At 43.3% G+C, this 14,513-nt stretch overlaps 1 protein-coding gene across 3 annotated transcripts in view; it reads left to right on the top strand.

Annotated features, from left to right (window-relative positions):
• Positions 1-14,513, top strand: part of kdm1a (lysine (K)-specific demethylase 1a) — a 48,655-nt gene that overhangs the window by 9,712 nt on the left and 24,430 nt on the right. For all 3 annotated transcript variants that reach the window (XM_078423402.1, XM_078423401.1, XM_078423404.1), the window contains 7 exons: positions 3,416-3,494; positions 3,830-3,922; positions 5,130-5,236; positions 7,275-7,356; positions 9,233-9,327; positions 10,971-10,988; positions 13,277-13,419. In XM_078423402.1, coding sequence (XP_078279528.1) covers positions 3,416-3,494; positions 3,830-3,922; positions 5,130-5,236; positions 7,275-7,356; positions 9,233-9,327; positions 10,971-10,988; positions 13,277-13,419 — 617 coding nt within the window. The remainder of the gene's footprint in view (positions 1-3,415; positions 3,495-3,829; positions 3,923-5,129; positions 5,237-7,274; positions 7,357-9,232; positions 9,328-10,970; positions 10,989-13,276; positions 13,420-14,513) is intronic.

The following is a 14,513-nucleotide window of genomic DNA, read 5'->3' as shown; positions in this document are numbered from 1 at the left end:
TTGCTCTGGATAGCTTTATGAATTTATATAAGGCATTCATTCCCATTATCATTTATCTGTACACTGTGGATGCTTGATTGTAATCATGTATTATCTTTCTGATGGTTGGTTAGCATGCAACAAAAGCTTTTCACTGTACCTTGGGGCATAGAAACATAGAAAAAAGGTGCAGGAGGTGGCCATTAGGCCCTTCGAGCCAGCACTGCCATTCATTGTGATCATGGCTGATCATCCACAATAAGTTCATGTGACAATAAACTAACCTAAAACTCAAATAAAATTGACTTGCACCAGAAATTTTTAGCATGTCAGTTTTGTAACATTTCAGTGGAACAGAGAACTTCAATGAAGTGCCACACCATTGTGAAGTCTGGTTTTCATATTTCTTGCAAATCTTAGCAGAATTCCTTTCAGTCAGGCCATTTTGTCCACCTGCAAAAGAATAGAATGAATCTGGTTCATATTAAGTAGAGCCAGCGATTGGTTGCTGCTGATTCCCATGGAGTTACTTGTGCTTTTTGTTTCATGTTTGGAAAAAAAACCCTGCAGATGCTGGTTTAAATCGAAGGTAGACACCAAATGCTGGAGTAACTCAGCCGGTTAGGCAGCATCTCAGGAGAGAAGGAATGGGTGACGTTTCGGGTCGAGACCCTTCTTCAGTAGGGTCTCGACCTGAAACATCACCCATTCCTTCTCTCCTGAGATGCTGCCTGACCCGCTGAGTTATTCCAGCACTTTGTGTCTACCTTTTCTTTTTCATGTTCCATTTTTGTCTGCATGTACGTTTTCAGTTTTAATGTACTTTAAAACTACAAGGCCCCGGATGAACTCAAAAGTTGGGGTTGGGCTGAATCATGCTTTTTTTTTGTTGTTTGCAAGCATGGACTCGGCGGTCCAAATGGCTGCCTTCCTGGGTATACATTTCTATGGCTGCAAATAATCTGTTGGTTAATGATTCACAAAATGCTGGAGTAACTCAGCAGTTCAGGCAGCATCTCAGGAGAGAAGGAATGGGTGACATTTCGGGTCGAGACCCTTCTTCAGACTGATGTCAGGGGGGCGGGACAAAGGAAGGATATAGGTGGAGACAGGAAGTTAGAGGGAGAACTGGGAAGGGGGAGCGGAAGAGAGGGACAGAGGAACTATCTAAAGTTGGAGAAGTCAATGTTCGTACCGCTGGGCTGCAAGCTGCCCAAGCGAAATATGAGGTGCTGTTCCTCCAATTTCCGGTGGGCCTTACTATGGCACTGGAGGAGGCCCATGACAGAAAGGTCAGACTGGGAGTGGGAGGGGGAGTTGAAGTGCTCAGCCACCGGGATATCAGGTTGGTTAAGGCGGACTGAGCGAAGGTGTTGAGCGAAACGATCGCCGAGCTTGCGTTTGGTTTCGCCGATGTAAAGAAGTTGACATCTAGAGCAGCGGATAGCTTCCTGCAATAGCTGGTGCTTCACTGGAAAAGTAATTTCTTGATTGAACACTAGGTCATGGGAATGGATTATATTTGGGGGGGAGGGGGGTGGGGAGGAGATCTTCCTTGCAAAAGGCTTATCTCCACCAAAATTAAGATGGGTATCTAAGCAGTGGAATGATTTTGGCGATGAGGGATTCAACCATAGGATTAGATCCACTATAAACCCCTGCAGCCTCTCTGAATCCACCATTATCATTGATGTAAATTGCAAAATTCTGGTGCTCCAGTAGCATCTCTGGCTGCACACTTGTTGCAGCTGACCAATCTGCAAATGAGTTGTTTATTCCACTTTCTTTTCTATTAAAATCCATACATCTATCACCCCAGTCCCATGTGACACAATTTTGGTGTGTAGCTTTTAAGTAGCAATTTAACAAAAGCATTGTGAAAATTCAAGGTGTCTTTTCTATTGCTCCATTTACAATCTCAAAATATTCCTCGTGCACAAATTCATGCTGATTCTGCATATTCCCATTACTTTCTTTAATTTTCCTGCTATCACTTCCTTACATTGAAAACTGCTATGGAAAATCTTTTGGACAAGGTGACGATTGCAGGGCAGACTTTTCTAACGGACTATACATGGAAACTTAAGGCTGCAGCTCATGTAGTTGGTTACACACAAATATTCTGAAATTACTGGTTGGGCTACAACAATCCCATCCCTAACCTTATTCAGCGTCTTTATTTTGCTGTCTGCAAAGCATTTAAATCTAAGTTCCTGGTTTGTACGTGACTGTGATTGTTGTTCAGTCTAGTTGAAAAGCTTTTTTTGTTACTAGTTTGAGGATTGATTCATTAGATCCCCTGTGGAGGACACCATGCTGTATCAGAAGCTCAATGACATTGTCTGCTTAAAAGCCAGCAAATACTCCAGTTAGTTATTGTTGGCAAAATGAAGATTTAATTGTGTCCAAAATCTGGGCCAGCGCACTAGTACTTGGCATAACCCGTGCTGTGTTCCCAGGAACTGCCTTTCGACTCTGATTCACAGTTGAATGTGGCCATATGCTTCACTGGCAGGGGACCTGGCATGAGTCCCTTGCCCTCCTTGCCTTCTGCGGTAACAAATCCTACGGTGATAGCTGGCCATTGACCTTGTTACCATGGGGAAGTCCTTGTGCCAGGCAAGCTGTGTAGCCAAATAAAGAGAGTGGGAGACGGCAGCTTCTATAGTGATCGTAGGATTTGGGTTCTTTTGTGAACACTTGGAGCAGGTGCTCCCATTCCCCAGCAGAGATCTGAATTCATGATGCTGAACAGGATGAGGCTCGGAACCCCACATCTTGGTGCTGAATGACCACGTGTGTGTCCCAGCCTGTCCAGCAACAGCCCACGCCAAGCTCTAGGAGGTGCCATTGAAGGCAGTGATCCATACTGAGTTCCTCGCACGCCAGCACTTACCACACAGTCCGGGCAGATGTCTTTTTTTTAAACTGCAACTTTATGTTTCTTATGGATGTTCAGACTATAGGCCCAAAAGCCCTCTGCAAAACGGTGATGTGAAAACAGGAGTTGGAGTAGGTCATTTTACCCCTCCAGCCATATTCACCATTCATTAAAATCACAGCTAATCCTCTATCTCATTATTTTCCTGCTTGTTCCCCATACCCTTGATGCCTTTCGTGTCTAAAGTTTACCCTGCACTTTTTAAAATATATTCAGTGACTTGGCCATCCCTGCTCTCTGTAGGAGAATTCCACATATTTACAACCTTCTAAGAAAAGAAACCTGGTATCTTTTCAGTTTGAAGGAGGATCTCGACCTGAAAAGTCACCTATCCATGTTCTCCAGAGATGCTGCCTGACCTCCTGATGTACCTTTTGTGTCTACCTGGCATCTTTGTATGTTGGGTGTTATTTGTCCTCCTTACATCAGAATACATATTTTCTAAATATAACATGCAGTTGTTCATTATTTATTTTTCTCTTCCTATTTAAACAGCTGCAGCTCTGGCTGGACAACCCAAAGGTCCAGTTGACTTTTGAGGTAACTCACCAGCAGTTGGAGTCTCCTTATAACAGTAAGTTGGAGTAATTTTATGTGCGTTTGCAGCAGTGCGTATAAAGCATGGCATGACATTCTGAAAGGCAGTAATCTTGGAATATGAAATGGCGAACAATTTTAATGGAATATTTCACCCGTCAGATTTTTGTGTGTGATTTTACAACGGTGCAAATCGGTTAGTAATTTTCAGAGAAAAATTTTAAGCTTTTGTATGAAATTTCAACTGTGGCTTTCCTGGCCACTTTTGGTGTACGTATGCATGCATTTTAACTAAATTCAAAATAAAGTGTTTTATGCATTTTGATAACCTGTTTAGTCCAGGCCTACATTATGATGTCCTCTTTGTGTTAGGTGATGCAGTACTAGTGCACAGGATACACAGCTACTTGGAGCGTCATGGTCTAATCAACTTTGGTATCTACAAACGGGTGAAACCACTTCCAAGTAAGCGATTGTCCGTAACTAACAACTTTCATGACATCGACTCATTTTAAAAACAAATAGCATGAGATTTAATTCTTGAATGATATTACTGAGTTTGTTTGCTCCTGCTACTGTTGCACGTACTTTTGCAACCCATTCTTATAGACCTTTTTACTTGCGTTGACTGTTCCTTTTTATTGAGTCCCTTTAAGTAAAATCCCATACTTTCACGGGGATATTTATCAGATGTAAACCAACCACAGGAAAATGCAGACAAGAAAATGCAGATGCTGGAATCATGAGCAAAATACAAAGTATTGGAGGAACTCAGCGAGTCAGGCAGTATCTGTGGGGCATTTCGGGTTGGGATCCTTCTTCAAATTCAGATTTGAAAAAGGGTCTCAATCCAAAATGTGGCCTGTCTATTCCCTCCACAGATGCTGCCTGACACGTAGAGTTCCTCCGGCATTTTGTTTTTGCACAGGAAGATTGGTGGTCTATGTGGCCTTTGTGATAGATTTCTAGACAGATGGAGAAACTTGGGTATAGAGTTCCTGAACTTGGGAGCTGAACAACAGGAGGCATGGCTTGCAATAATGGCCAAAGGAATTTGGTAACGTGCAAGTACCTGAAATGAGAAGAAACAAGTCTTCTCAAAAGAACTTGCTGAATACAAAAAAATTGAACACAATTATGTAACATTTAAATCCAATGCAATGAAGCACCTGGAGTCAGTATAGATCAGCAAACACTGTGGAGGAGGTGAAAGCACGGCTGAGGGATTTTACAGTGGTTGAGGTTGAGTCAGGATTGTAAACTAGCCACTTAAATTATATTTAAATCTGATTAAGGTTTCACAAAATGCTGGAGTAACTCAGCAGGTCAGGCAGCATCTCTGGAGAGAAGGAATGGGTGACGTTTCTGATTAGGTCAGTGTTTGTAGACACATGGATCTGCAGGTGCTGGTTCACCAAAAAAAAGACACCGTGTGCTGGAGTAATTCATCATCTCTAGAGAATGTGGCTGGGTGACCAGAAACCAGAGTCTGAACAAGGATCCAGACCTGAAATGTCAACCATCCATGATCTCCAGAGATGCTGTCAGACCCGCTTAGTTACTCCAGCATTTTGTCTTTTTTTTTAGGTTGTGGCATACTCTTAATGTGAATGTCCGGCCTTGACTTTGATTGATTTGTATTTTCTTTGTTCGGTAAATATCTGATTCATAGCAAAGAAGACCGGGAAGGTTATAATCATAGGAGCTGGAGTGTCAGGTCTGGCAGCAGCTCGCCAGTTGCAGAGCTTTGGAATGGACGTCATTGTTCTGGAGTCAAGGGTAAGTCAATGTCCTGTTTACTAATGAAGAAGCTGTGGCGAGGCGATAGGCCCGAAATGAAGGTGTTTCGGGAGGTATTTTATTTGCTGTCGTTCTCTTGTCCAGTCGGGTCTGCAAGAGAACGATCGCACCTCAATCCCTGCCATTTATCTCTGTAGCTAGGGGCCGCCCCGGACTAGTCCATTCCCGTGCCGAGGGGTTTGATAGTGGAACGGCCCGACCCGTGGGAGCCGCCACAAAGCCTTTAAAATGGGAAGTTTGATTTGTGCAGCACCAGAAACAAGCTTATATGTTTCCAAATACACAGGACAAGATGTTAGAAATCCAAAGTGCCAAATGTCAACTTGCTCCCTGTGGTAATGGGAGGCTTATGCACTCACCTATGCTCCTCCGATGTTGAGAAAGGCTAGGCAGACACGTCATTGGGGTTATCAAGTGGGCACCTACTTTCATCGACGTTTCGCTGATTGGACCCACGACGTCTCCAGTAGGCTCAGCAGTGCATTCTGGAGTCCCAGAACCACCCCCCTCTGCATCTGCCTAGCCGGCTTATTTGGGAGACCAGGTGGGGTCTTTCCTCTTCAGCCAGAGCCACTGGCTACTCCGCTCTGCCACCTGTGATGTTTCCTTGATAGCCTGGCGTAGGGCTTGTCCGCTGATCCCCAGGTCCTTCATCAGTCTTATGGTAGATGTTGCCACAAATCCTCGACATCCAACTTCTACCGGGCAGATCTTTGCTCTCCAGCCCCGCTGTTCTGCCTCCGCTGCAAGGTCTGTGTAGCGCAGTTTCTTTCTTTCAAAGGCTTCCTGCACAGCATCCTCCCAAGGGACTGTGAGCTCCACAAAATACACCATGTGCTGAGAGTTGGACCAGAGGACAAGATCAGGCCTCAAGTTGGTGATGGCTATCTCTGGTGGAACTGTAAGCCGTTGGTCCACATCCACCAACATCTGCCAGTCCCGGGCTGCCTCCAGCTGTCCAAATCTTGTCCTTGGTGGAATTTTCCGTTGCTTTTGTTCCCCCTCCCGAACAAAGGCAATTGGCATAATCGGGTTGGTTGTTCTGGGCGGCAGGGCATTGTTGGTTGTTCTCCTGCTTTCCAAAGTCGCTGCCAGGCATTTGAGCACTTGATTATGTCATCCTTGGGAGAGGCTTACTTTACACCCAGTGAGGATGTGCTTAAGCGTGGCTGATGTTGAACACAGGGGCATGATGGATCTTTGCCCAGCCATTGGTTGAGATTTTTTGGGCTAGGAAGGACATCATAGGTTGCCCGAATGAGGAAGCTTATCCTGCTCGCCTCCATCTCCCACATGTCCTTCCAGCTGATCTTCCGCCTTTCCACACTCTCCCATCTCATTCACTGGCCCTGTTTAGCTTGCGACACAGCCTTGGCACACCTACTCGACTCCTCCTGTCGGCGGACTTCGGCCGTGACCAACTTCCGGCGCTCCAGTGAGGATGCCTTGTTCCAGCAAGGGCGCTTTCCGCCAAGCCCCAAGCCACTTCGTCCGTGTTGGACTTGCCCAATCATGTCGCCTTGGTGGAGAGCAGATTTTGCCTGCTGTGTCGCATTCTTAGCCGTCCACTTCCTTCCTGTTGCCAGGGTTGGGGCAGCAGCTCGGATGACAGTGTCCCTCGATTCTGCCAGGGTCATCTCTAGTCTGACTTTAGTGCACTTGAACTCCTCTGTGAGGCTAGAGAGAGGCAGCTGAGTTACCCCATGACCGTACAGGCCTACGTTGCTCAGGCATCGAGGAACACCTAACCACTTTCTCACAAAAGAGCTGATTATTCTTTCCATCTTCTCAACTCTTGTGAGGGTGATGTCATACATGGTTAGTGGCCACATAAGGCGAGGTAGTAACCCAAACTGTAGAAAATGACACAAATGCACGGGGCTCAGGATTTGGTTCATCGGTTAATGCTGGAAATGCGGTTGTCAATGGGAAGCGATGTCTAGACCTATAATATAATGTTGCTACATAGCTATGTATGTAAAGACCCGTAATCGCTGCATCCTCATTTTAATCGCAGGACCGTGTTGGAGGACGTGTGGCCACATTCAGAAAGGGAAACTACGTTGCTGATCTGGGGGCCATGGTGGTGACAGGACTTGGTAGGTTTCGTTGAGCTTGCAAAATGTCCTTCCAACCCCAGTGTACGTTTGGGGAGAGACTATGCATGAGGCTCTGGGTGCAATGGGAGCAGGAACATGCAATACTGTCCCTTATCATCATTGTGTTCTATTGTTCTGTTTTTCTGCATTGCAACTGCTGTTGCTCCCTTATCGACTTATAAGTAGTTTTTTAAAATTACTTTCGTTAACAGATTGGATATAACGAGTAAATTAGTTTTTTGTTTTTTTTTGCATTATGAGGGCAGAATTGGTTACCATACAGATTTGATCAGGAACTTGAGTTACTTTGCAAACTGGCAAGCAGAAAAAAAAACTCTTGAATTTAAACACTATAGGGGACGAAAACCGGTTTCCATATAACCTCCGCAGTAATCGGTTACCATTTGACTGAAGAGCACAGTTGCTACTTTAACTGTAGGTGGCCATTAAAATTGTCAAACGGTAATTTATGATGGTGACATCTGTGCAACGATACTCGATTAAACAATGTAAAATGCAGCCTTTACTGTTTTTTGTTTGCAGTAACAAAATTAAACTTGTGGCCACTGAAAAGACCTTTACCTTTGAAAATGCTAAAAGTAATCGCGAGTCTGAATCTCTCTGGCCACTTACCTCTTTTTCCCCCCTTGACACAATCGTCATTATAACCCAATTTTGTACAACATGAATTTTCTTAGGAATGCGACCATTGAGTAATAGCAGAACCACTTATACTTGACAGAAACCCTGGCAACTTGAGCTGTGCCAGGACCTACAACATTTTGGGAAGCGAGTTTAGAATTTCCAAAATGTTTTGTGTGAGGGGATTTCAGGTTTCAGTTCTTGCAGAGAGTTGTAATTTTAATATTGTGGCTTTTCTGGATTTTTTCCCACCTCAGGAAGTAGCTTCTCAGTTTTAACTTAATTTCATTTTAAACCTTTTAATTAGATCACCTCAATATTTAAACTACGGGGAATAAAAGCCATATTTATCCAATCTTTCCTTGAAGTTCATCCCTTGAGGTCTCAGTTTTGTTCTGGATGCTATTACTTTTTTGTAACTAAAATATTTTTTCTGGGTTAGGATACTCAACTTATAGTGGTCTAGAAAGAAAACTAAAGAAAAACATTTGACTTCTGTCTTATTTACACGCATCTCTTTCTTTCCCCGGTTGATAAAAAGGTCCACACAAGAGTTTTAGTTTTGAAGACACAGCGTGGAAACAGGCTCTTTGGTGTAATGAGACCACGCTGACCATTGATCATCTGTTTACATTAGTTCATTGTCACATCTACTGCCTACACACTGGAGGCAATTTTAGAGGCCAATTAACCTGCAAACCCGTGTGTTTTTTGGGATGCGTGAGGAAACTGGTGCACTCGGAGAAAACCCATGTCGTGAAGGACATGCAGATTCCTCACAGACAGCACCAGGGGTCAGGATTGAAGCAGGGTATCTGAGCACTGAGGCAGCACCTCCACTTAATGTGCCACCCACACTGCTGTTGAAAAGACCTTTAGTTTGAAAATCCTGCAGGTTATTGCAGGATTTGTTAGCATATTTGCCACAGGTGCTTTTTACTATCTCATCCAACTGGACATTCTTCATGCATTAAATAGCCTGGCTCCAGTCTGGACTGTCCCTGCACATCCACACCTTGCTGTGAAGTGACTGTATCCTCATCAGGAATGGGAAGCCTTTTTTTACAGTAATGGCAGTGTAGTATTCTGGATGCCATAGCTATGTATTTGCACAAGTCTATTCTGAACATGTTGCAGGGGGGTTTTATAAGTCAAATTATTATTCTCAAGTGTCTATCATGTAGTGATGTTGTGGAATTTCTCTCCATTATTGTTATTAATCCTTCTTCTGCAGGTGGAAACCCAATGGCAGTGGTCAGCAAGCAAGTTAACATGGAGTTGGCTAAAATAAAACAAAAATGCCCGCTGTACGAGGCAAATGGGCAGGCTGTAAGTCTGAAATTATAGATAATGCTTGCAAATATAGCATGATTTGCTGTATCTTGTGAATTTATGTTTGGCTTAAACATGTTATAAGTTGCAACACGGTGTGTGGAAGCTGAGTGCTTCCCAGCGGGTACTGCAGCTAGTTATTTGGGGATTCACGATTATATCATGGTGCGGTGGTGCAGCGGTAGAGTTACCTTACAGCTCTTGCAGTGCCGGAGACCCGGGTTCAATCCTGACTATGGGTGCCGTTTGTACATTCTCCCTTGTGACTGGGTAGGTTTTCTCAGAAATCTTCGGTTTCCTGCCGACACTCCAAAACCCTACAGGTTTGTAGGTTAATTGGCTTGGTGTATGTGTAAATTATACCTAGTGTGCAGGAAAGGGTTAATGTGCGGGGATTGCTGACTTGGTGGGCCGAAGGGCCTGTCTCCGCAATGTATCTCTAAAACTAAAGACTAGAGTACTTGATAGGTTGGTAGCCTGCCTAGTTATTAATCATGGCAACACTAAGGGGTGGATGGGGAACAATGAACAAGGTTGATCCTTTATAAGCCATCCTTAGCCACCGCTCTGCTAATCTCCAGCTATTTGCTTGCTGTCCTAATCTCTCCGCATCTCGGTACGAACGTGGTTGCAAATGGCCTGTCACATGTGTGGCTCAGAGTTTAAAAAGAGATGGCTTGACACCTTTAGGTCCACCCCTTAGTGTTGCCATGATTAATAACTAGGCAGGCTACCAACCTATCAGCCTGCTTTTGCTGAAAATAAATTTCTGAGCCCTGTGGTTTCCAGTCAATTAGATGGTAGCTGTCAGCATAAACAATAGAATCAGTGTTGTACTACTTCAGATGTTCTTATTCTGATTGTTGAAGCTGTATAAATAGAAGTTTGTTTGACTGCAGAGCTGAGAGTAAGCATGCTATAATGGATTGTGTGAGAATGCTGTCCAGTTTCCCCACTGCCCTGTTCCCCATTGTGTTGTTCGTGAGAGTCTGAATCCAACTATTCTCTTTACCACATTGAGGTGGCCTGTATATTACTTAGCCATAGAGTCATACAGCATGGAAACGGGCTCTTTGGCCCAAAATGTTCAAATAAGTCTCTTTTAAAAAAAGATTCTTGAAAAGTGAGCATAATTTTGATTTTTATTGAATTGAGCATGGGATTATTCATGGCTCCCTTTTGAGTCAAAAGTCATTTAGACACACGTGGGTTCTGGTCAAATATTTCAGTGTAGTACTGAGGAAGTGCTGCTTTATGGTGAGATGCCACCCTTTGAGGTGAAATGCTGCCGAGTTAGCATTCATAATCTATCACCAAGGGGAAAAGCAGAATGTTCCCCTAGTTTGGTACTGATTCTGTCTCAATCAAGGGTCCAAACATTTAATTAACATTTTCATAATTTACAATTGTTTTGCCTAAAGCAAAATGGCTGCCATTTGTAATCTATGTAAAAGTGATGGTTATACAAATAATTAATTGTACATGAAGTATTTTGAGTTGTCCTGAGAGATGTAGTAAGGAATTTGTTTGAAGTTGAACACCTCAAAAATGTGGTCATTGGGTCATTACACTAATACATTTTTCCCTCTTTTAAAAAAATTCTATGTCATCGCTGATTTTGGAATCTGATCCTAATGAAGGGTGAAAGATGCACAAACGTACGTATTTTTACTTTTACTAATTGGGCACATATTATGAAATCTCACAGCACAAGGTAGTCGGGAGTAAATGATAATTGCGGGATATTAGCATTGGGGATGTTAGCATTGTGAATAATGATAAAATGTGCCCTATAACCATGATCCGAGTTGCATTAATTTTATCTGATTATTATAATTGTATTAGTAATACTGGGGGATTTCAAGTGACATTGCACACCAAGAATAAGCCAAGAGTGTAGTGGCCTGGCGGAGGCCAGAGAAAAGGCAAGACGCCAGGCAGTGTTTAGTAAGATTCTTTTATTAGGCTGTGAGCTCCTGCCCACAGCGTAGTTCTCCTAGGGATAAGATACGCCTTCCCTTGGTCTGGCTTTTAACCCCTTTCGCCTGTCCGTCACGTAACGAGGGGGCTGACCCAAGGAGTGGCCTGATCCGCCACAGGAGCAAGATATAACATGACTTGATGTGGCGATCTTCATTCCCCATTTTAAAAAAAAGTTCCGTTTGCTGTTCTTATTTTTGTTGCTTCAATATATTTTTAAATGTGGAATATTTTGGGTATTTTGAAACTGAAATAGTCAGTAGATTCAGTGTCTGGATGAGTGCAGCTCCATAAACATTCAGTGTTGAAAGGAACTGCAGATGTAGATCCCTTCGATATCACCTCTTCCAGAGCCAACAATGGTCCATTGTGGGCTCCACCTTTCCTGAGTCACATGTGCCGGCTCCGATTGGTTCTGTACCTTTTCATATCTAGATTCCCTCTCCCCTGACTCTCAGTCTGAAGAAGGGTCTCAATTCGAAACGTCACCTATCCTTTTCTCCAGAGATGCTGCTTGACCCGCTGAGTTACTCTGGCATTTGTGTCTATCTCCAGAAACATTCAAACATGTCACTATTGAGCATATGGCAGCCTGGTTGGCTTCCACCTATCATCCTGAACATTTGCACCCACTTGTTACTGGTGCATTATGAATGCAATTCCATCAGCTGCACAATGCATACCAGCACATTGCCATGTCTCCTTTGACAGCACCCCCAAAGCCTGCAGTCGCTGGCATCTTAATCAAAGGAAGTAGGTGCATTTATTGACGCCATCCCCAACAATTTTGCATATCGTCATGACAAGAAGATGTAACAGCATCCCTTTATCATTGTTGGAGCAAAATCCTAAGGATGCATCCAATTGGGCGGCGCAGTGGTAGAGTTGCTGCCTTACAGCGCCAGAGACCCAGGTTCGATCCTGACTGCGGGTGCTGTCTGTACGCAGTTTGTACGTTCTCCCTGTGACCTGCGCGGGTTTTCTCAGGTTTCCTCTCACACTCCAAAGACGTACAGATTTGTAGGTTAATTGGCTTGGTATAATTGTAAATGGTTTCTAGTGTATGTAGGATGATGTTAATGTGCGGAGATCGTTAGTCAGCGCGGTTTCCATGGGCCAAAGGGCTTTTTTCCGCACTATCTCTAAACGTAAAAAAACCCGTTAATAGCAGTATTTGAATATTTTTACTGCAAGGACTTAGTATGGCTGCATTAACCTTTGGTGATGAGCTTGTGTTTCTGGAGATGTGCTCATCTGGACAACTGGAAGGATGTAATTTCAGCTTTATAACTTGCTGTTGTTACATACAATAAGAAATACACATATAAGAAATCATTAGAGAACAATTATCATGCAATAAAATTGCAGGGGTTTGGGGGATAATGTTTATTATACAAATGCATTTCATTGGCCGGGATTCACTTAATTGGGATATTTCAGACAAGATTGCTTTGAGGAGAGAGTCGCACAATGCTGGAGTAACTCAGCGGGTCAGGCAGCATCTCGGGAGAGAAGGAATGGGTGACGTTTTGGGTCGGGACCCTTCTTCAGACTGATGTCGGGGGAGGGGTTTGAGCTTTGAGGAGCCTGTTTTTGATTATTTTACTCTAGGCAGTTGAGTTTCCGTGTAAGTACAAATTCACTCTTCCTATGAGTTAATTGTACCTGTCCTTTAGATTTTTGTGTTACTGCCATGCCAACTATGTTGATGTGTTACTTCATTTCAGTTCTTCTTCATTTTCCTTATTGAAAATATTCATTTTAGCTGATACAAGCTTCAATGTTGGGTATTTCTTTCCACATATGGAAAATGAGGATGTCTTCAAGGATTTGCACCATTTTTAAGGTGTTTAATCCCATAAGCATGAAGTATTGCTAGACTCTCCTACTGAAGATCTTACTATTCATTGTGCAAGTAAACGATGATGATATATTTTTTTTGGTGTTTTGTTTGTGATGCCCAAAGGTTCCCAAAGAAAAAGACGAGATGGTGGAGCAAGAATTCAATCGATTGCTGGAGGCCACATCTTACCTCAGTCATCAATTAGACTTCAACTACCTAAACAACAAACCTGTCTCATTAGGGCAGGCATTGGAAGTAGTCATACAGTGAGTATTTCACACTCATCCGTATATCACTATATTAGAGATCTGCTTGGGTACAAAATTACAATTCAAGTTGCTATCCAACATGAAGGTGGGCTCGTGGCCGGATAGCGAACTCTCTAATGTAGAATGTTAGTGCTAACAATAAATATCCTTGGTGTCCAGTGGCAAAGTATGAACTTGGTGGATTTTTCTGAATTAATGTGAATGATCTGCACCCAGAAGTAGTATCTGTTGGCCCTTGAAGTCTATTCCGCCATTCAAACATGGCTGATCTATCTTTCTCTCTCAACCCCATTCTCTTGCCTTCTCCCCTGACACCCGTACTAATCAAGAATCTGTCAATCTCTGCCTTAAAAATATCCATTGACTTAGCCTCCACCGTCTATGGCAATGAATTCCACAGATTCACCACCCTCTGATCTCTATCCGTTTAGTAAGTTTCTTCTTCAGAATAGATCTTTCACCTGCAAAGGACAAATCTAGGAATGTGGCAAGTTATTTAACTCATTGTGAGTGTTTGCTAAGTGCCTTTGGGTTTATTAAAAAAAGTTTTTATTTGGTTTCAAGACCTATTGAAGCATTCTTTTTGGGGGGCAGTCAGAAGTGTTCATATCTGTGTCAGGCAGCAAAGGAGGGGACGTGCCTTTGTTGTGAGTCAACTTTTTTTGCCCAATCTTTTCGTGGTTGAGGCTAGATCTGGCCCAGCCATGTGACCAGATTATAGTCATAGTTATGCATGGATACAAGCCCTGCTGTATAACTCATCCATCCTGACCAAATTGTTCACCTGGGCTAGTTTCATTTCTCTGTGTTTGGCCCATACCCTACCATGTAAAAAAAAAACCTTGCTATTCTTAACGCACCTCATTTCCTGTGCCTCTAAAGTCACTCCATTAGCCTTCTACGCTCCATGGGAGAAAGTCCCAGCTTTTCCTTATATTTTACTTTTGTTTAGAGATACAGCGTGGAAACAGGCCCTTCGTCCCACCCACCAGCAATCCCTGCAACTACCGCTATCCTACACACCAGGGACAATTTACAATTTTAACAAGCCAATTAACTTACAAACTTGTACGTCTTTGGAGTGTGGGAGA

This window comes from Rhinoraja longicauda, chromosome 27, assembly GCF_053455715.1.
Source record: "Rhinoraja longicauda isolate Sanriku21f chromosome 27, sRhiLon1.1, whole genome shotgun sequence".
Taxonomy (NCBI): domain Eukaryota; kingdom Metazoa; phylum Chordata; class Chondrichthyes; order Rajiformes; family Arhynchobatidae; genus Rhinoraja; species Rhinoraja longicauda.
Note: the sequence above shows the minus strand (reverse complement) of the source record. Positions and strands in the feature narration are given on the sequence as shown.